Raw genomic sequence first — 20,530 nt, forward strand, 5'->3', positions numbered from 1 at the left:
CCGTTCCCGCGTCCCCCCGGCGGCGCGCGGGGCCGGTGCAGCCGTTTGTGCGGGAGGCGCTGGGGGCGTGGGGCGCCCCTCGTCCCTCCCCTCGTCCAACCCCTTGTGCATCCCCTCTTTCCCCCCCGCTGCTCTCTGTCCTCCCCTGTGCCCACCCCCCTTTGCACTAACAGTCCCCTTCTTTTTTGGGAGGGAGGGTTCTTATTTATGAATTTGTTGCTTGGCATTGGAAATAAAATCAATACAGCCTTTCGCGCCGTTGGTTGCGCTCTGGCTTTGTGTGACAGTGACACAGCTCCTGGCCGAGAGCTGCTTCCCCTCTCTGTGCCCTGCTCTCTGCCATTGTCTCCTTTCCTCCTCAGGCTGCGGGTGCCCCTCATGCATAGGAGCCGGGGGTGCGTGGCCTCTGCCATGGCCCCCACTGTCCCTTTGGCCATCACAGTCATTTTGGGAGAAGCCAGGGCTAGCAGCTGCCCAGAGCCCTTCAGAGAGCAAGCAGAAGCTGCTCAGATATACTCCCACTTGAACAACATGCTCTTGCACTGCTCTCTGGTTAACTGGGAAGGAGCCCAGTGGTGATTAGTGCCCGGGGGCCCTGTCTAAGCTACCCCAAGCCAATTAGGGGCCAACGAGCCCCTTGTGGGTTTTGAAAGCTGATTAGGGCATTATAACCCCTCCGTTCCCACAAATCCCCTTAATCGAGTCCAGAAGCAATTAGGTAATCAATGTTAACCCCCAGCAGGGCCAGCCCATGGGTGTGGGGGTGGGTGCACATCTGGGTGCCCCCCTCCTGGCTCCGATCAGTGGCCGACCCTTGTGCTGTCCCCCAAGCGCACAGCCAGCCCTGCTTCTATGCCAGCGCCTCCCTGGAAGAGCCCCAAGTGCTGAACGGGGACAGTTTTGCAAGATGTGCTTGGCCAGGCCCAGCGCAGTCACTTGCTTGACATGTGAGCCTGCCCGGAAGGAGCGCCCAAAACAGCTGCGGGGTGCCCTGCCCTGGGGGGAGATGCCTGCAGCGAAAATGGGGCCTCTGAACTCACGTACCCTTAGATCCACGTCCCCATGCATCCCTGCACCCCTGTACCCATGGACAGATGTACCCATGTACCCACGCACCTGTGCACCGATGCACCTGTGCACTCATGCACCCTTGCACCCTGTGCCCATGCACCTCTGCACCCTTGTACCTGTGCACCCTGTGTATGCATCTACTTGTGCCCCGTGTACCCCTCCACCCATGTACCCCGTATTTGTGCACTCATGCACCCCTGCACCCATGTACCCCGTATTTGTGCACTCATGCACCCCTGCACCCATGTACCCCGTATTTGTGCACTCATGCACCCTTGCACCCATGTACCCCGTATTTGTGCACTCATGCACCCCTGCACCCACATACCCCTGTATTTATGCACTCATGCACCCCTGCACCCATGTACCCCATATTTGTGCACTCATGCACCCTTGCAGCCATGTACCCCTGTATTTGTGCACTCATGCACCCCTGCACCCATGTACCCCTGTATTTGTGCACTCATGCACCCCTGCACCCATGTACCCCGTATTTGTGCACTCATGCACCCCTGCACCCGTGTACCCCTGTATTTGTGCACTCATGCACCCTTGCACCCATGTACCCCATATTTGTGCACTCATGCACTCCTGCACCCGTGCACCCTGTATTTGGCCACCCCTGCACCCATCCCTCATCCCTCCCGCCCGCAGCCACTGTGGGTGCAGCAGCACCCACCATCCCAGCACGACCCACAGGCGAGGGCACTATAATTACCGCTCTCTCCTCGCGCAGCTGCCAATATTTACAGGTCTCCGTGTGGACAGGCGCTGGCATTTGGCACGACACCCTGTTTATCCCCGCGCCAGCTGGGCACTGCGCACCAGGGCTCTTTTCCCTCGCGGGGGGGTCCCAAAGGGCCATACGTGGCCATGTCCCCTCCCAAGGCTGTTTCTGGGTCAGGTTTTGCAACCCAGCGGAGGGGTCGGCTGTGCGCACCAGCATGGGGAGCACCCCCCTGCATCTGGAGGTGCAGAAGAGCCCCCCAGCCCCTGCCTGGGGAGGGAAGGGGGGTCCCTGGTGCATGTGCCAGCCATGGGGGATGCGCCTCCCCAGTGCTGCCCCTGAACCCACTGCCGAGGTGTGTGTTTGCACCCCAGCAGTGGCCACATTTCGGGGTGCAAAGAGAGATGCTCCCTATAAGCCACTCTCCGCTGCTGCTGGCCCAGCTCTAAAATGTGGGAATTGCTCTAGGCGCCAGCATTCTAGCTTGAAATAGTACAGGAGAATACTTCGGTTACTACAGTAGTCCTGTATTATTTACTAGTTACCAAGTTATCTTTTTATATGTGTTGTATTTTCACCTGCCTGCTGTGCTTTGAGGAATATGGCCTTCAAACGTGGGATTAGGAGATTAAATATTTCACGTAGATGAGGTTCTTAGGGTCATGGGTTAGTGCCAGTGGTGGGTTAACGGTTGGACTCAATGAGCTTCAAACTCTTTTCCAACCGAAACGATCCTGTGATTCCAGGATTCTGCCCTGTTCTGGCCCCATCACAATGTCTGACGGACCACGGGGGTGTTTTTTGTCACTCCTCGCCCCCACCCCGATGTCATTGTGGGGTCCAGGATCTGGCCACTCTCCCCGCCGGGGTTCTGCAGCCGTTTGGCCCTGGGGTGCAGCCTGGCCCTGTGTGCCCCCCAGCTCCGGTTTCGGCACGGGCGGGCAGGACCTCCCGGACAGCCTGTCCCCGCTTGTTTACCGCTGCCGGTGGCATCCCGATGGCTCAGTCCCGTGTGACAGGTGCTGCTGCTTCCCCGGACACCCGACCCCGCGTCAAGATTTGGCTCCTCGTGACTGGGGAGCGACTTATAAATAGTGGGACGAGGGGCGAGGACGGCAGTGGAGAGCGGGTGAGCGGAGCGCACCGTCGTGCCCATGGATTTCCAAGCCGGCATCCTGCGCGATGGCAGCCCCATGGAGAGCCTGGAGAAGCAGCTCATCTGCCCCATCTGCCTGGAGATGTTCAGCAAGCCGGTGGTGATCCTACCCTGCCAGCACAACCTCTGCCGCAAGTGTGCCAACGACGTCTTCCAGGTGAAAGGGGGACCCTGTGCCCGTTTTCCCCCTCGGCTTGGGCTGGATGTCACCAGGATGGTCACAGTACTATGGGGATGCTCGTGGTGCTGTGGGGATGCTCATGGTGCCATGGGGATGCTCGTGGTGCTTTTGGGATGCTCATGGACCCCAATAATCTGTATCTCCCCCCCCTCCTAGGCTGCCAACCCGTACTGGCAGAGCCGGGGCAGTGTGATTTCGGGGGGCCGGTTCCGGTGCCCGTCGTGTCGTCACGAGGTGCTGCTGGACCGTCACGGGGTCTACGGGCTGCAGAGGAACCTGCTGGTGGAGAACATCATCGACATCTACAAGCAGGAGTGCTCCAGGTGGGCAGGGCTGATTGCTTGTGCCTTGACCCGGCGGGGACACGGGGACCTGGGGACACGGGCATGCCCACCTCCCTTGTGCCAGCACCCTCACTGAGGAGTTTGCAGCTGGGAGAGAAATTGGGGGGATTTTCTGCTGGCTCAGTGGTCCCTGATCCAAATCTTCCTCCTTTCTCCCCAGTCCAGAGCAGTTTGGGTCTCTGGGTGGCTTGGGGGACAGCAGGTCCCCAGGGGGGTGGTGGCAGCAGGGCAGGTCCTGTCCACCCCCGTGCTCTGCAGCTGGAGCGTTGGGTGGGAGATAAGGGGTGTGGGGGACAAATCCAGGCTGTGCTGGTGACAGCGGGACCTGCTGGCTGATAAGGAACAGACAGACAGTTTGTGGGTGGGGGGCCCACTCAGGAAAAGCGTGCAGCTGTGGGGGGGGACAATGGGGTCACAGCTTCTCGAAACAGAGCGGTGGCCCCAGCCAAATTCCCTGAACTGCTGTAAATATTGTTTGAGAGCCATGGGGACGGGGACAATGGCACGTGGCAGGTGTCCACAGCCCTGGGGGGAATGTGAGGGGCCAGCATCAGGTTTGCTTCAGTGAGTCGGCTTGTCCCCATGTCCCCCGTGCCAGAGAGGGGATGATTCAGCTGGGACCCCTCCTGGGGGTTTCTGGGTGCCCTGGTGACACATTGGGTGACAATAAATCCCAGCAGTCCAAGGCTAAAATTAGGAGCTTGTGCAACATCCCTAGAGCGCAACCCTGGGCCCCCCCCCACACCAGTGCCAACTTCTGCCATGCCCAGCACCACACTGGTTTAAACTGGGGCTTATTGGTCTTGGGGCTTATGGAGGAACAGAGGTCGGTGGCTCCCAAAGGAACAAGCGTGGGGTTGTACCAGGATCTGGCCCCTTTCCTGGGGACACAATTTTGGGGTGGCCGTGCGGCATCAGTGGGGGTGTCACTGCAGTGGGGATGATGCTGCAATGGGGATGTTATCACCGTGGGGATGATGCTCCAATGGGGATGTCATCACAGCAGGGATGTCACTGCAATAGGGATGTCACCCTCATGGGGATGTCACCTCAATGGGGACGTCACCATGACGGGGACATCACCGTGGCCGTGCCGCTCTCTCCAGCAGGCCACTGAAGAAGGGGGAGCACCCCATGTGCAAGGAGCACGAGGACGAGCGGATCAACATCTACTGCGTCACCTGCGAGGTCCCCACCTGCTCCATGTGCAAAGTCTTCGGTGCCCACAAGGACTGCGAGGTGGCCCCCCTGCAAACTGTCTTCCAGGGCCAGAAGGTGACGTGCGGGGGGACAGGGGGGCCATGGGGGGACACGGCCAGTCCCGGGGCGATGTGCTGAGCTGGGACGGCTACAAATAGCACTGGGATTTGCTCATGGGGTATTAATATCCCCCGGGTGACTTCGCCCAGGAGACAGCCTATATTTAGAGTGGATGTGGCTCAGGGGGAGCTGTGGGGGGAGCAGATGGGAGATGTTGCTGTCCCCGTTCCCGCTGGGGTTCGAGCTGTTTCTGTCCATCCACCCCTGCCCAGACTGAGCTGAACAATTGCATCTCCATGCTGGTGGCGGGGAACGACCGCATCCAAACCATCATCTCCCAGCTGGAGGACTCGTGCCGGAGAACCGAGGTGAGGAATGGGTGAAAAGGAGCCCCCCAAAACCTGGGGAGTGAAACCTCAACATTTGGGATGGCCGGGAGGGAGCTGGGGAGCCCAAGGGACACCCCGGTGACATCCCTTGTCCCCGCAGGAGAACAGCGAGGCGGCCAAGCGGGAGCTGTGCGCTCGCTTCGACGCTTTGGCGGAGGTGCTGGAGGAGAAGAAGTCGGAGCTGCTGGAGCGCATCACCCGCGAGCAGGGCGACAAGACGGGCTTCATCCAGGGCCTCATCTGCCGCTACAAGGAGCAGCTGGAGAAGTCGAGTCGGCTGGTGGAGACGGCCATCCAGGCCATGGAGGAGACCGGGGGGGCTGCCTTCCTCATGGTGAGCCCCCCAAATCCCCCCTGTGTGTGCCTGCATGGGGTGCCACCAACTTGGGGACATCCCGGCTTGCCACACGGTTCCACTCACCTCTGCTCTTCCTCCCCGCAGAATGCCAAGCAGCTCATTAACACGTAAGTGCCCAAATTGGGGAAAATTCAGCCATTCCCTATTGCTGCCACAGAGCTGAGCAGGATTTGGCCACGGGGTGCCCGGGTGAGCGTGGGGCTGCCCCGACCCCCCGCCTGGGCTCCCTATGGTCCCCCAGCCCGGTGAGGGGCCAGGGGGGACATGGCCGTGCTCTCCCTGCCCAGGATCGTGGAGGCCTCCAAGGGCGGCCGGCTGGAGAAGATCGAGCAGGGCTACGAGAGCATGGACGCCTTCTCGGTCAGCCTGGACCACCTCACCGAGGCCGTCCACGCCGTGGACTTCAGCCCCGGTAATTCAGCCCCCGAAGCCCCTTCCCAACTCCCACTGACACGGTGGCACCCGCTGTGTTTCCCGGTGGCCCCGCGGTGATGTTTGGCCGCCTGTTTGCAGCTGAGGAAGACGAGGAGTTCTTTGATGGGGAGGAAGAAGACGTGGAGGAGGATGCGGTGCCCGAGAGGACAGCGATGGGTAAGGGGCGGCACAGCTGATCACACCTCCCCAGGACACTCAAGCACTCATGGAGGAGTTTGGGACTTGGATCCCCTATAACCCCAAATCCTCTCCCCCCGGCAGGTCCCCAGTAGCCGCAGCTGTTGCCGGCGCAGGAGAATCGCCGCGGGCGCAGGATGTCCGGCGACGGGACTCGGGACGGGGGGACACGCCATGGGGGCCGGTGGCCTCGCGAGCCGGCCCCTGCTCCAGCACAAGACACTTTTCTATACGGGTGCAAACAGGACAATTCCGCACGTTTTGTATCTTCCTTCTTTTGTATATAATTCTCACGGGTTTGAATTTTGTGTATTTTGTAAAGAAAACTGGTGTTCTGGGTGTTTTTTGTTCCCTCGCCTCTCGTTTTCGGCTCTGGGATGTGGGTGGGTTTGCCGGGCTGGTGTCGTCCCCAGTGTCCCAGCTCAGGCTGGCAGAGGGACACCTCCCGCTCCAACACTTAATTATTGGTCTCATTAGCACCTCGGCAGCGCTGGCACCCCGTGCATGGCCGCTTGCCCACGGATGTGACAGGTCAGCACCTGGTAGGGTTTATCTCGTGGCAACGAGGGGCCCGGTGCCGGTGGTCACCCCAGCTTGGGGGTGCTGGGGGTGGGGGTGAGGATGCTCTGGGCTGTGCTAGTCCCCAAAATGGGGACGGGCTCAGCATTGAGCTGGTTTGCTGTCAGCTGAGCTCACACGACTGCAAAAATACACCATGAATGCAAAATATACCGTGCATGCAAAAATAGAGCACAAATGCTTTTCTCCTGCAAAAACACAAGCCTGGCTCGGCGCCTGCCCAAGGGGAAACTGAGGCAGCGCCCGCAGCGGAGCGCTGGGCTGTGCTGTGACTGCAATTAGCCCCTGGGTAATTAGCGCTGCTCCCCCAGGTTGATGAGCAGGAGTCACTGCTGGGGGGGGTCTGGCCTCAGGCTGATCCATCACATGGCTGCTGGGCAGCTGGCTGTAAACTGGGGGTGCTGAGGGAGTGGGGAGGGGGGTCACAGGTGCTTTTAGGGGTGACAGGGGGTGCTCCATCCTCCCCCCACCTCTGGGGTTGCATCCACGCCCTGCTGCACGGTTCCTGGGGGTGCTCATGGGGGGTCCCAGAGCAAACCCCCCCTCCCTCAGCACCCCCAGTGCCGGGTGAGCAGGGCAGTGGCCATGGGCGCTTTGCAGCCGGTCTGGCCCTCCCTCCCCGGCCAGGCTTTGCACACGAGTCCCCAGCGTCACACGGACCGAGGCCACCGGCTGCCACCGCCACCGGCCACGCACCGGGTCACCCGCACCGGGTCACCGTCCTGGCCCCCGCCCCCCGGGAGGATGATGGCAGCCGGCGAGGAGAAACAGCATCTGCTGAGCGAGGGCACAGGCGGGTAAGGGGGTGCCCGGGGGGGCTGGGGACCTGGTGTCCCCTCTTCCCCATGGGGCTCCCAGGTGGGGCCCCCTGGAGACATCTGTCCGCGGAAGGGATTGGGGGTGTGTTCAGGGTCCAACCTGCTCCCCAAAATCCTCCCAGCCCCACGGGCTCCAGCCCCCGACCACCCCTGTCCCCGGCAGGTCGTACCTGGGGATTGCACAAAAGAACGGGCACAACTCGGTGCAGGGAGCGGCGCCCGCGCTGGAGCTGGGGACGCGGCGCAGCCAGCACTGCCACGCGCGGGGGGCGACGGGCACCCCCGGCCGGCAGCGGCGGGCGCGCAGGAAGCTCTACCTGGCTGCCGGCATCTGCCTCGTCTTCATGGTGGGAGAAGCTGTGGGTGAGTGGGGGGTGTGGGGATGGTCCCCATTAGGGCGCCCAAAGGGGTGGCCCCCGGGTGCGGGCCGGGCTCCCCTTTGCTTTCCACTGGGGTCCCCACCAGGGTGACCTGGCCCGTGCCTGGGTTGGGCTGGGGCTCCCCAGTGCCACCCCCTGTCCCCGCTGTCCCCTCCCGCAGGCGGGTACCTGGCGCACAGCCTGGCCATCCTGACGGACGCCGCTCACCTCCTGACCGACTTTGCCAGCATCATGATCAGTCTCTTTGCGCTCTGGGTGTCCTCACGGCCCCCCACCAAAACCATGAACTTCGGCTGGCACCGGGCAGGTAATGAGGTGACACCACCCCTGGGGCTGCTCCCAGGGAGCACTCGGAGCACCTCAGGGTGCCCTTCCCATGGGGACCGGGTGCCTCCAGGAGACCTGGGTGACACGGGGAGCCCCGGCAAAGCGCCAGCACCGCAGGCATGGGCAGGGGAGGGTGCAGGCACCACTGTCCCCATGCAGGGAGCAACCCCAGGGATGGGTGCTGGGCGCCCACCTTAAGCACTGGTGCTGCCAGGGAGGCCAGGAGTGTGTAATGCAGGGGCGGGGGGGCTCTCCGCAGAGATCCTGGGGGCCCTGCTCTCTGTGTTCTCCATCTGGGTGGTCACGGGCATCCTGGTCTACTTGGCGGCCCAGCGCTTGCTCTCGGCCGACTACGACATCGAGGGGGGTGTCATGCTCATCACCTCCGCCTGCGCCGTGGCCGTCAACATCGTGTACGTGCGGACAGTTCCCCCCTCCCTGGGTGTCCCCCCACCTCGTGCGCGGTGGCCCTGGGGACATCAGCACCGTCCTGCCCGCAGGATGGGGCTGGCTCTGCACCAGACGGGGCACGGGCACAGCCACGGCACGGCTGGAGAGGAACCCAACACCAGCGTCCGCGCCGCCTTCATCCATGTCGTGGGGGACCTACTGCAGAGCATCGGTGTCCTCATCGCGTCCTACATCATCTTCTTTAAGGTCTGCGTGGTTACTGGGGGCAAGGGGGATACTGTGGACATGGGGACTGTGGCTTCAGCCACGGGCAAGATGGAGGGGACCGTGTCTCCCTGCTGGTGCCGGTGGGGATTTGGGGTGGGGTGACAGCACCAGAGGGGCCTCATGCTCTCCCACCTCCTCCAGCCTGAGTACAAGTTCGTGGATCCCATCTGCACCTTCCTCTTCTCGGTGCTGGTGCTGTGGACAACACTGACCATCTTCCGCGATGTCCTCCTCGTCCTCATGGAGGGTAGGGACACACCGGGGGGGATGTCTGGGCCACGGGCCACCCGTGGGTGCTGCCCTGTCCCTCCAGCACCCCCAGCTCTCCCTCCCCAGGGACCCCCAAAGGGATGGACTTCAACGCCGTGCGGGAGACGCTGCTGGGGGTGCGGGGGGTCGAGGCCGTTCACAGCCTGCACATCTGGGCGCTGACGGCGGCACAGCCGCTGCTCTCGGTGCACATCGCCATCAGTGAGTATCGCTCCCTGGGGATGCGACTGGGCGGGGGGGGGATTTGGGGTTCACCTGCACCCCAACATCCCCCCGTCCCGCTTTGCTGCCGGCAGACGCGGGTGCCAGCGCGCAGGAGGTGCTGGAGGAGGCCAGCGCCCGGCTGCAGGGCACGTTCAGCTTCCACAGCACCACCATCCAGGTGGAGAGCTACTCCGAGGAGATGCGGGACTGCCGGGAGTGCCAGCCCCCCCGCGACTGAGCCCCCCGGCACCCCCCCACATCCTGCCCTGGCAACTTTTTATACGCGGAAAATAAAGAGGAGAAAAGGGCTGGTTGCATGCACGGGGGGTGTTTGGTCTGGCAGCACTGGGGCGTTATCTTGGGTGTCTGCTGGGAGCGAAGGCATCAAGGACAGACCCACGGCCGCAGAGAATGGCTGCTGGAGGCCAGCAATCGCCTGAATATTCCCTGTTTCTGTTCAGCTGGGGACAAAACAGCTGAAATGACCCTTTTCCCCACTTTGGGGAGCGCTGGGAGGCTGCGGGGGACCCGTCCCAGCTGGGGGAGGAGGACACGCTCACTCAGCTCGCCTCTTATCAGTTCCTCTGTTTGCCCTTGGGAAGCCAAAGGACTCACCCTCCCCGCCGCGCTGGGGCCGGGGGGGCTGTGTGTGGGGCCGGGTGCCACCCAGGCCGTTCCCAGGGTACCCAATGACGGCAGAAGCACCAGTGCCCCAACCCACCGGTGCTCCCCACATCCCACAGCCACCAGCCAAACTCTGCCTCTCCACCCACCTTTATTGCACCAGTAAAACCCAATAACGAGTAAAACCCCGTCAGCCGCGCCCGCCCGCCCCGGGAGGGCTCCGTGCACCAGGAACGGGGGGACCAGCCCCAACCCCCTCCCCGCAGTCCTCATGGTCTCTCCAAGCGCGGGTATTTCTTGCGCAGGACAGAGACCTGGTCCTTGTAGAGGACGGGGTCGAGGCGCAGCTGGGAGGACACGAGGGGCATGTAGCCGAACCAGTCCGCCAACTGGTTGAGACAGTCCTGTCGCTGGGAGAAACGCCGGCCACCGGCCGTGCCCTTGACCTTGGCAGGAGGGGAGCGTTGGGGTGACGGGCTCTGCTCCCTGGCCGGGGGGGTCTCTGCACTCCCCTCCTTGCACCCTACCTGCTGGGGCACGTTCTCCTTGTGCTGCTTCCTCTGGGTGACCTTGATGGGTGGCAGCTTGGTGACAGCTGCCACCAGGACGTTCATCAGGATGTCCTCGCAGGCGGCCAGGCTGTCCACCAGCTCCCGCAGCCCCGCCGGCAGGTACCCGGTGAAGAGGCTGTGATAATACCTGGGGAGGGAGCAGGACGGAGATGCAGGATGCGGCTGAGACCCCTGCCCCGGTCGCCCCTCCCCGGGCGGTACCTGTGGTAGAAGGCGGCGGCGGTGAGGACGATGGAGAGCTCGTTGGTCCATTTGGACATGTAGCCCCAGCGCCTCTGCTCGGGGTCCCAGAAGTGTCTCCGGGCGGGGAAGCCCACGATGCGCTCGGGGAAGCTGCGCCACACCACGAAGGCAAAGTCCACCTGGTACGGGGTGGGGGACAGTGTCACCAGGCTGTGGGAACCTGTGCAAGGGGAGACACCATCGCCCCTGGGCACAGGGGACATAGAACTGCAGAATCATAGAACCATGTTGGCTGGAAAAGCCCCTCAGGATCGAGTCCACCCGTTCCCCCAGCCCTGTCCCTGCCCCATGTCCTGAGAACCTCATGTCCGTCTGTCCAACCCTCCAGGGATGGCGACTCCAGCACTGCCCTGGGCAGCCTGTTCCAATGCCCCACAGCCCTTTGGGGAAGCAATTGTTCCTAAATCCGACCTCAACCTCCCCTTGCCCAGCTCCATGTGCTGGGGACCGCGGTGCCCACGGCCTCACCTCGCTGGTGGAGAGGCTGGTGTGCTCGTCCAGGCTCAGCACAGCGTCTGTCCAGATGGCTGCGTAGGGGAAGAAGCGGTCGCTGAGCTGCGGTGGGGAGAAAGACAGGTTGGGATGTGCTATGGGTGGGTGTCCCAGCTCCCTGCCCATGTCCTGCATCCCAGCTCCCCTCACCTTCCCCTGGCCCTGGATGATGCTCAGAGGCACCGAGGTCTGGGGCCATTTCCCACTCGGCGGCGGCGGCTTCTCGCAGCTCCACAGCACCAGGATCTGCAGGGCAAGGACCAGTGTGTCCTGGCATGTTCGGTCGGGGTTCAGAGGGTGGTCAGAGCTCAGCCCCCCCAGCATCGCAGCAGGACCTGCTCCAGCCCAGCTCCCCCCAAAACCATCTCACACCGTTCTGGACCACAATACACCCAGGGGTGGTTCCCAGAGGGCTGGGGAGACAGCTCTGCCCACCCGAGGGTGACACCACCAGCCACTCCATCCCACCCTCACCCTTCCCAGCACCCGGGATCCTGCCCCATCCCTCCCGCTGCCTCCCGGGAGATGCACCGAGCAGCGCAGGGCTCAGCTCCCCCGACCTGGGCGCAGAACTGGGATCCCGAGACGGCCTGGATGAGCCTGAGGAGCGGCTGGGAGAGGGAACCGGACGGCGAGACGACCCGGATGAACGCTGTGAACTTCTCGGAGGGGCTGGAGCCTGATGAGAAGCAGAGGAGAGGAAGGTGTCGTGGTGTGCACCGGGTTTGCCGTGCTCAGCCGGGCGGGCAGGGTCCTACCGCGCTGCAGGTAGTAGAAGGGAAAGTCCCCGAGGTGGGTGGAGAACTCGGGCAGCGCCAGGAGCCCCCCGGGCAGCACGTTCCAGAGGAACCGGGAGCGGGAGCGGTGTGGGAGCAGCCGGTCCTTGATGATCTGCCAGAGAGATGCTCTCAGCACCCTGGTTGTGATCCCGGGAGCCGGGAGAGGGCTCAGGGGTCTCACCTCCAGCGTGGTGTGCACGATCTTGTCGACGGAGGAGAAGTAGGAGTCCCACAGGAACTGGGTTTGCTGCTGGAACGCCAGCACCCGCTCCGGGTGGATGCAGCGGACGACGGAGGGGATCTGCAGTGGCAGGGAGCGAGAAGGTTTCTCACCTTGTCACCTTGTCCTGACACCCCAGCAAGGTTGCTGTGCCACCTCTGTGCCATCCTGAGGGACACCCCATGGCCAAGGGTGCTGTGCCACCTCTGTGCCATCCTGAGGGACACCCCATGGCCAAGGGTGCTGTGCCACCTCTGTGCCATCCTGAGGGACACCCCATGGCCAAGGGTGCTGTGTCACCACCCACTGTGGCTCTGCCTCCTGTCCCTGGAGCAGGATCTGGCCCAGGAACCCTGAGGGCTTTGGGTTTAAGAGATGCTCAACAGCCCCTGAGCTGAATGATCATAGAACCATTTTGGTTGGAAAGACCCTCAAGATCATCGAGTCCAACCATAACCCACCCCAGCACTGCCCCATGTCCTGAGAACCTCATGTCCGTCTGTCCAACCCTCCAGGGATGGTGACTCCAGCACTGCCCTGGGCAGCCTGTTCCAATGCCCCACAGCCCTTTGGGGAAGAAATTGTTCCCCAGATCCAACCTCAACCTCCCCTGGCGCAACTTGAGGCTGTTTCCTCTCGTCCTATCACTTGCTGTGATGCTCCAGAGCTGCAGCTGGGATGGGACCCTCACTCCCCTGTATTCCCCCACGGGAGGGCTGCTGGTGTGGGGCAGGATTTGGCCGCGGTACCTGCAGCAGCAGCTTCTCACTGCCCACGACGACGGCTTTGCCCCAGTCGATGGCCTCGGCGAAGGGCAGCTCCCAGCCGTCGCTCAGCAGCACCGGGATGCAGGCAGCCTGCACGGACACACACAGGCTGGGACAGAGCCCCCAGACCCTGGGCTGGGGGTGATCCCCATGCTCCCCACCTGCCCCGTACCTGCAGAGCCTCCAGGAATCGGAAGGAGCCCAAGCGCCGGCCCCGGGGCACGATGCAGAAGGTGGAATTGTGCAGCAGCTCCTGGTAGTCAAACCTGTGATAGGAGAGGGGGTGGGGGGGATCAGATACAGCCCCCACCAAGCTGTGAGCACCCCAGAACCCAGCAAGGCTGAGCATCCCTCCTGGGAGGCACAGGACCAGCCCGGGGCAGCATTAGGGGCTGATTTTGGCCCCAAACAGCCCTGTCTCTGTGGAGCAGAGATGCCCTGGCTGGCGGAGGGACGTGCCCAAGCATCGCTTAAAGAGGGGGGGTCAGGATAGGACCCCAGTGCCCTTTGAAGGCATCACCCATCTCCCTCCACCCCCATGCCGCGAAAGCCATGCAAACCCTGTGCCCGAAACTGCGGTGACTCCTCTGCCGTGCCCAGACTTGCCGGGCAGGACCAGCCCTGCCTGTCCTGGCAGCGTTTCGGGGGGCAGAGGGCTGGTTGCCCGCAGGGGTGCAGGCAGCGTGCCCCCCCCAAGCCGGGCTCACACCGTGGGGCTATGAAAGCCCCTTCTGTGCAGCCGGTGGGGAGCGGCGTGTCCACTGCCGGGGCCCTGCGACCGCGCCGGAATATCCAATATTGACATTAGGTCAGGACAGACCCCGACTGTTCCTGCCGGGGGGGAGGGACGGGGCAGCGGGTCCTGGATGGGATGGGGGGACGCGCATGGTCTGATCAGGTTGGCCATGAGACCAAAGAGCTGCTTGCAATGGTCCCCAGGGGGAAGGGTGTCCCCACAGCGGGGACATGGGGCTGGTGCCACCCTGGGGGTTGAGGACGTGTCCCCTCCATGGGTGCCGGAGCATCCTGGCGCACGGGGATGTAGGAAGTTGGCCCCAGCGCTGAGGCACGAAGTTTTACCATCAAACCCACCTCTGGATGAACCACCCCAGGGTCTCTGATGGATGCCAAAAATCTCATTAGTGGCCCCAGCCTCATTAACACCCCAAGCAACCTGTTGGAGGGGCAAGCGCGGCTCGGACAGTCCCCCCCATGAAACTGCAGAGCGACAGCCACATCCTCAGGGCCAGACACTGTCCTCAGGGCAGCCCCGCTGCCACCGGCTCCTTGGGGACCCCAAAACCCCGCCGTGACCCCCAGCACCTCGGCGGGGCCGTTCGCAGTGCCGGGGCTGGGCGGGCAGCGGGACGCGTCCCGGGGGCACCGCTGCGGTGGGCAGCGTCCCGCGATGGGGAGCCTGGCGCCGGCCGGGCTGCGGGGCCAAAACCTCCCGATGGAAATATTTGGCTCCTGACGCGTTGCGGTTTCCGGGTAATCACGCCGTCAGGGCTTCCTTGTTTTGTGAGGAGCCGGGACGGGCGCCCGCCGCGCTCCCCGCGCCCGGCCCCTCCGCGGCTCCGCCGGGCACGGTGCCACCGGGGACCCGGCGGCTCCAGAGAGCCCTTCCCAACCCGCATGGGCCGCTTTGAACCCAGGGCCGGCAGCCCAGCGGCGCTGGGACAATCTGCCCTTTATCCCGGCACAGAACCGGTTTGTTCTCGGCAGCCCTGCCCAGGTGCGAGGAAGGTGCTGGAGCCCCCGTGCTCGCTCCGCCGCCGTCCCAGCTGCGGGTTGGGGACATCTCCCAAGGCAGCTCAGGCGCAGTGGAGACACCGATGGCTTTTTGCCCAAGTGTCCCATGGGGACAAGCAGGACGGCGGAGGCTTGGGGTCACATGCGAGCTGTCCTGTGCCACTTGTCCCCTGTCAATCTGCTGCCTAAAGCTGTCCCGGGTGAGGTGTAAATCCCCCTGTACTTGCAAACAGCATTACGGGATTACCTGGGCTGTGCGGGGGGGAAATTTCCCGTCCCACTGCCCCCCAGCACAGCAGGGCTGACCTTGGGCCCCACATCCTGCCAGCTGCAGCGTCTCGCACCATCCTGCGATTCTCTGTCCCCAAAAAGGGGGACACCGACCCTGCTGGGCTGGTGGAACCCACCAGATGGGGCCACACGGTGCCTTAGCTGCCCCAAAACCCTGGTTAACCCCGGTGCCCACAGCACCCGGCTCCGCTTTTACCTCCCAGCACCTCCTAAGATGCTTTGAGGATGATGCCGAACGCGGCCTCTCCCCATCTGCTCTCCGGGTGGCTGTGGGATGTCCCCAGGACAGGGACCTGCCTGTCACCAGCAGGACGGGGACATGAGGAGCTGTTGTGGGTCCCCGCAGCGCGGAGCCCCCAGACCCACAGAGCTTTGTCCCCACAATTTTTCCACCAAGGTCCATCACATCCCGTTTGTGATGGGGGACTCAGAGGGACCCCCCACCCCAACAATGTGGGTGAGCTCAGAGCCGTCCACGCTGAAATACCCAAGAAGCCGCCAATTTTGTGGGATTTTTCGTGGAGCCAGTGAGGGGGGAACGTTTTGGGCTCATCTCCAAGATCAACGTTAATGTTAGGGGAGGGCAGGAGGGGGAGAAGAAAAGCATCATTCATCAGCGTTAGGAAAAAGGGAAATCGCATTAGAGGCGGCCGCGGTGATTGCAGATAAGAGCCGATCTCGCCAGATTATTCCAACTTTAATACAGAAGAGGAAAGCCCTGAACAACCAGCGCCTCACTCCCCACTATGGAAATGAAACCCCCATCTGTTTCAAGAGAGCCCAAAACTTTGCTCTCCCCCACATCTGGAGGTCCAGCCACCGCAGATGGGCCCAGCTGCACCCACAGAGGGACAGAACGTTTGTGGGGTGTCCCCTGTCATCAAACCCCCTTTCCCACCCCGTCTCCTACTCACTTTTCGTAGTTGACGTTGTCCTTGTCGCAGCGCGTGTCCTTGTGCTTCTCCCAGTCCTTGCCGTGCTTGCAGGTGGTGAGCGAGACGATGTCCTTCCCATTGTGGATGTGGTGCAGCGCGTTCCTGGTGCCGGAGCCGATGCCGGTCAGGTATCGCTTCCCTTTGAATACCAATAAATACTTCTTTTTGGGGGGGACCGAGTCCTGATACAACCAGCCCCTCTCCCCGCCGCGCTGCGGGTGGTCCTTGGAGAAGAGAGGGATGGAGATGTCAAAGCCCGGCCTGAAGTTCTGGGTGTAGAAGCTGGCTTTGGCCAGGATGGCTTGGCCAATGTCAAAGCCCAGGTCCTCGGTGTAATTGGGCCAAGTGCCTGAGTACAGGTTGAAGATGAGATGGTTACGGCCACCGTTCCAAAGCGGGAAGGCGCGGATTTTCTCGTCGACGTTCCGGACATATTGACTGGAGAGATGGTCGCGGTCCAGCGTGTCGATGCTGAGGATGAAGAGGCAGGCTTCCTCGGGGTTCGGCGTGTAGTAGAGCGAGCGCTCGATGGACGTGAGGATTTTGCTGTAACTCTCCGAGAGGGGCTGGTCCCTCTCCCGGGGGTAGGTGAAGACTTTGAAGCCGTGCTTCTCGCACCTGGAGAAGTCGAAGCAAGTTTCCATCCGGCATCTGCTGTCCTTGTAGACGCTCAGCCGCGCTGCCCGCCGCTCCCGGGGTGATGGCAGCGAGGGGTCCCCATCACTCTGGAGCTCCTCGGGGTTTGCAAAGCTTTTGAGGAGGGATTGATCCGTCCAGTGGGGCCAGTTCCTCCGCGCTTCAGCTTTCCTCCCAGAAAAGAAAGCGAAACGGCGCAGCTGGTCTCCTCCGAAGAAGAAAAGCAGGAGCCAAGAGGCAAGGAAAGTCAGGAAAATGTATTTCTTCCTGGTCTGCATAGGTTCACGTGCAGCCTTGGCTCCTCATCGGGTTTGGATGGGTGCTGGAGTCCAGTCAAAAAGCCAATGTCCCAAACCCCACGGGTGGCTCCTGGTCCCCAGGTGTTGTCCCGTGGCCCTTGCAGCCCGTGGGAGCGCGGATGAACCCCACAGTCCCCTGCTGCCCCTTCCAACCAGGGCTGCGCTGGCTTTTCGGGGCCGTGTCTCTCTGCAGAGTTCGGTGCGGCACCGTCCCGCTCCCTTCCCTCGGCTCAGCCTTCACTCCGCTGGGCCCCCGTGCCGTGACAATGACATTTCCATCGCCGCTTGGCCCAGTTTCAAATCCCTGGAGAAGGGGAGAGGTCGCGCCGTCGCCGTCCTGCCGCCGCCAACCGTGTCACCGCAAGCGGCTCCCGTGTCCCTGCGGTGGGACCCTCCTTCCCAGACCCCTCCTGGGATTTAAACCTCCTTCCCCGCCCCCACGCCAGCTCCCCCCGTTACCTTTGGGGACACGTAGCCCCGGGTGGGTCTCGGGTCGCTGTGCCCCGCAGTCTCGATCCGCGGGTCCCCGCGGCTCCGGGCTGCATCCCCTGCGGGGAAGGCGGCGGAGCAGCCGCCCCGCCGAGCAGCGCCGGTCCCGGGGGTGCCCCCGGCGGGGTGCGCTTGGCTGGGGGGGCTGGAGGTGTGTCCTCCCTTGTCACCTTGTCCGTCTGTCCCTCCGTCGGGCTGTCCCCGTGTCCCCCCCGGCTGCCGGCACCCCTCGTGGCTGCCCGTCCTGCTTCCCCCGTGTCAGGCTGGCTGTCCCTCCCGAGGCTGTCTGTCTGTCTGTCCCCGCTTGGGCTGTCCCCCTGCGTCTGTCCCCGGGCTGGCTGTCCCCCTGTCCCCTTGCCTGACCGTCTCTTTCCCGGTCAGTGCGCGGCCCCGCTGCCCAGCGGGTCCCCGTGATCCATCACCCGCCGTGGTCCATCACCCCCCGCGGTCCATCACTCCCGCTCCGTGTCCCGTGTCCCCCCGCTCCGTGTCCCCCCCGCTCCGTGTCCCCCCGTCCGCATCTGTCACACCGCGTCCTGTTCCCACCGTCACAACATTCGCCCTTGGCCCCGCCCCCCGCCTCCGATTGGCCATCCGCACCTCCGTGGGCGTGGCCAGAGGCCGCGCCCCTCGGAGCCCCACCCTGCGGCGCCTTCCCATTGGCGGAGGGCCGCCACCCGGAGCGCGCCCACGTGGGACAGGGGTTCCCCGCGCGCCCGCAGGGTCCCTGTGCCGCCCGCCCTCTGCGGGACCCCACGCGTGGACTGTCCCACGTCCCGTGTCCCACCCACAAAACCAGGACCTCAGGGCTTCACCTGCAGGATAGCCCACACCATTTCCAGCCAGGAGCCTTTGCCGGGGCGATGTGTGGTGCTGGGCGGCTGAGCCCCACGGCAGGAGCCAGGCGTGGGCTGGAGCGGGCAGCAGGGACAGGCTGGGACTCGCCTCTCCCACCCTGCCCCGGCATCCCCGGCTGTGCCAGCCGCCCTCCGCCCTGCCCTGCCGGCTGGGCAAGCTGGGACGTGCCGGGGTGCCGGATCCCACCCACGGGTGTAACAACCTGGCCGGGCTCAGCCTGCAGCTGGACCGGCCGCTGGGTGCCTGGCACAGGTCAGGGTGTCACCAGCCCCAGGGGAGAAGGTGCAGGGCACCCCAGGGTTTGGTCTTGGGTCCCCTCTTTGTGCCACATGGGACCCAGGGGGCACACACAGAGTGACACCCCCAGGGTCCCACTCGGTGCCATCCCGTGCCCCAGTTTCCCGAGCACCCAGGGGACCGTGCTGGGGTGCCCGATGTGCGGCTGTGTGCGCAGAAAACCGGTGGGGATGGTTTTCACCAGATCTTTAGATATTTATTTGCCGGGCCCAGCCGAGGGGACGGCTCGGCCCCACGGGGAGTTAATCCCTGGCCACGCAGGGGATTACCACGGGACCCGGGGCCGCTGTAGCTGCAGAAAGCGGATTAACCGAAGGACAGGGAACGTGGGGACGGGCAGCTGGAGCCCCGGGCACCTCTGGGCTCTGGGTGGGGGGGACATGGGGACAGTCCCCAGCAACAGGGGCCAGGAACCTGGCTGGGGTGCAGACAGGGCCAGGGCAGCCCCAGGGTCAGGGTGCTGCCCATGGGCTGCAATGGGGACACTGGGATTGTGTCCTGCACTGGGGACACTGGGAGCTGTGGTTTTGCACTGGTGGGACTGGGAGCTGTATGTGGCACTGGGGACACTGGGAGCTGTGGTTTTGCACTGGTGGCACTGGGAACTGCATGTGGCACTCTGGGGACTGGGAACTGCGTGTGGCACTGGTGGGACTGGGAGCTGCATGTGGCATTGGGGACACTGGGAGCTGCATGTGGCACTGGGGACACTGGGAGCTGTGGTTTTGCACTGGTGGCACTGGGTGCCGCAGCTGTGCTGAAGACACCAGGAGCTGTGATTGTGCGCTGGAGCTTGGGAGGGGCACTGGGAGACACAGGGGGAGCTGGGGGGCGGCACTGGGAGCTCTTGGGGAGCACTGAGAGCTGCGGGGGCACTGGGAGCTCGCGGGTACTGGGAGCTACGATGGTAACTGGGAGCGCTGGGGGGAGCCCTGTGTGCTCTGGGAGCTGGGCACGGGGAAGCACTGGGATCTGTAGTTCAGCTGGGGGTACTGGGACGTGTAGTCCGGACACCCAGCGCATACTGGGAGGTGTAGTCCCGGGCTCGGGGTGTACTGGGAGTCGTGGTTCCGCGGTCTCGGGGCTGCTGGGAGCTGTAGTTCTGCACCGGGGGCTGCGGGGCTCTGTCCGGCTTGAAATGGGGGTCTGGCTGGAAGCATCTCTGAGCACCCCGGCAGCGCAGGGATGTGAACGGGGACTGGGACCAGCCCAGGGACAGGAGGGAGGCGGCCCAGCCTGGCTCCAGCATGAAGGACAATGCTCCTGCAAACAGGCACACGCGGGCAGTGGGAACGAGAGACTTCGGAAGAACCTCCAGCACCTTCCTGGGGAGCACCAGGGACCGCAGAGCAAGGGGAGCTTCTTACGGGGGGTCCAATCCTCAGCCATCCCAAAGAAGGGCTGAAGCCGGCGGAGCTGCACGGATTTACCGCACCAGAGACCCTCCCCAGGCAACCCTGGACACGCCGCCTCAGCAGCTGCCGTAACATCCAGGCTCTGGGCAAACCATCTGCTTTCGCATTGTCCCCGGTGCCACCGGGATGCATTCCTGCTGGGGACACGCCGGGGGACGGCAGCAGCAGCCCTGGCCGTGCTCCCCCTCCTGCCACCGCGGGGAGAAGCTGCTGCAGGGTTTCCCGGGTGCCGAGCTGGAGGGGAGCGGGTTTGGGTGGTGACAGCGGGTGACAGGGCACCAGCAAAGCCCTTTCCCCAGGGGATGAAAGAGGAATGGAAAAGCCGCATCATCTCACTCCCCTGGAGTTGTTTGTCGCTGTGACAGCCACGTCCTCGCCTCACCGGTGGCCCCTGGACCGTCTGCGCCGAGGGCGAGTCCTGGGGATGCTCCAGGGCTGGGCAGCAGCACAGGGGACATCTGTCCACATTGCCACCTCTCCCTGGTGACACAAAGGGCTGATGCGAAC

General features: G+C 63.7%; 3 protein-coding genes across 8 annotated transcripts; 2 read left to right on the plus strand and 1 right to left on the minus strand.

Annotated features, from left to right (window-relative positions):
- The first annotated feature begins 2,905 nt into the window (after positions 1–2,905).
- TRIM63 (tripartite motif containing 63) lies at positions 2,906–6,437 on the plus strand. Of its 2 annotated transcripts, none has more exons than XM_082071422.1 (9): positions 2,906–3,111; positions 3,292–3,458; positions 4,589–4,754; positions 5,012–5,107; positions 5,229–5,462; positions 5,571–5,593; positions 5,774–5,898; positions 6,000–6,077; positions 6,183–6,437. In XM_082071422.1, the coding sequence occupies exons 1-9, from the start codon at positions 2,953–2,955 to the stop codon at positions 6,191–6,193; spliced, it is 1,059 nt and encodes a 352-aa protein (XP_081927548.1). In that variant the 5' UTR covers positions 2,906–2,952; the 3' UTR covers positions 6,194–6,437. The 2 variants fall into 2 exon arrangements, with proteins under 2 accessions (XP_081927548.1, XP_081927547.1); XM_082071421.1 differs by having other exon boundaries at positions 2,907–3,111; positions 4,586–4,754.
- A 701-nt stretch (positions 6,438–7,138) lies between these two features.
- Positions 7,139–9,683, plus strand: SLC30A2 (solute carrier family 30 member 2). Of its 4 annotated transcripts, none has more exons than XM_082071708.1 (8): positions 7,139–7,474; positions 7,659–7,858; positions 8,036–8,182; positions 8,441–8,615; positions 8,703–8,859; positions 9,022–9,127; positions 9,217–9,351; positions 9,447–9,680. In XM_082071708.1, the coding sequence occupies exons 1-8, from the start codon at positions 7,263–7,265 to the stop codon at positions 9,590–9,592; spliced, it is 1,278 nt and encodes a 425-aa protein (XP_081927834.1). In that variant the 5' UTR covers positions 7,139–7,262; the 3' UTR covers positions 9,593–9,680. The 4 variants fall into 4 exon arrangements, with proteins under 4 accessions (XP_081927834.1, XP_081927835.1, XP_081927832.1 ...); XM_082071709.1 differs by having other exon boundaries at positions 8,462–8,615; positions 9,447–9,678; XM_082071706.1 differs by having other exon boundaries at positions 8,441–8,859; positions 9,447–9,683.
- A 51-nt stretch (positions 9,684–9,734) lies between these two features.
- On the minus strand, positions 9,735–17,881 carry EXTL1 (exostosin like glycosyltransferase 1). Of its 2 annotated transcripts, XM_082071711.1 has the most exons (12): positions 17,424–17,881; positions 16,009–17,268; positions 13,224–13,317; positions 13,034–13,141; positions 12,246–12,365; positions 12,044–12,176; positions 11,846–11,964; positions 11,436–11,531; positions 11,262–11,348; positions 10,752–10,912; positions 10,506–10,677; positions 9,735–10,424 (listed from the first exon to the last, which is right to left on the minus strand). In XM_082071711.1, the coding sequence occupies exons 2-12, from the start codon at positions 16,941–16,943 to the stop codon at positions 10,248–10,250; spliced, it is 2,202 nt and encodes a 733-aa protein (XP_081927837.1). In that variant the 5' UTR covers positions 16,944–17,268; positions 17,424–17,881; the 3' UTR covers positions 9,735–10,247. The 2 variants fall into 2 exon arrangements, with proteins under 2 accessions (XP_081927837.1, XP_081927836.1); XM_082071710.1 differs by having other exon boundaries at positions 9,739–10,677.
- Positions 17,882–20,530: the final 2,649 nt, after the last annotated feature.

The sequence above is a fragment of the Streptopelia decaocto genome, assembly GCF_964273445.1.
Source record: "Streptopelia decaocto genome assembly, chromosome: 23".
Classification (NCBI taxonomy): Eukaryota; Metazoa; Chordata; class Aves; order Columbiformes; family Columbidae; genus Streptopelia; species Streptopelia decaocto.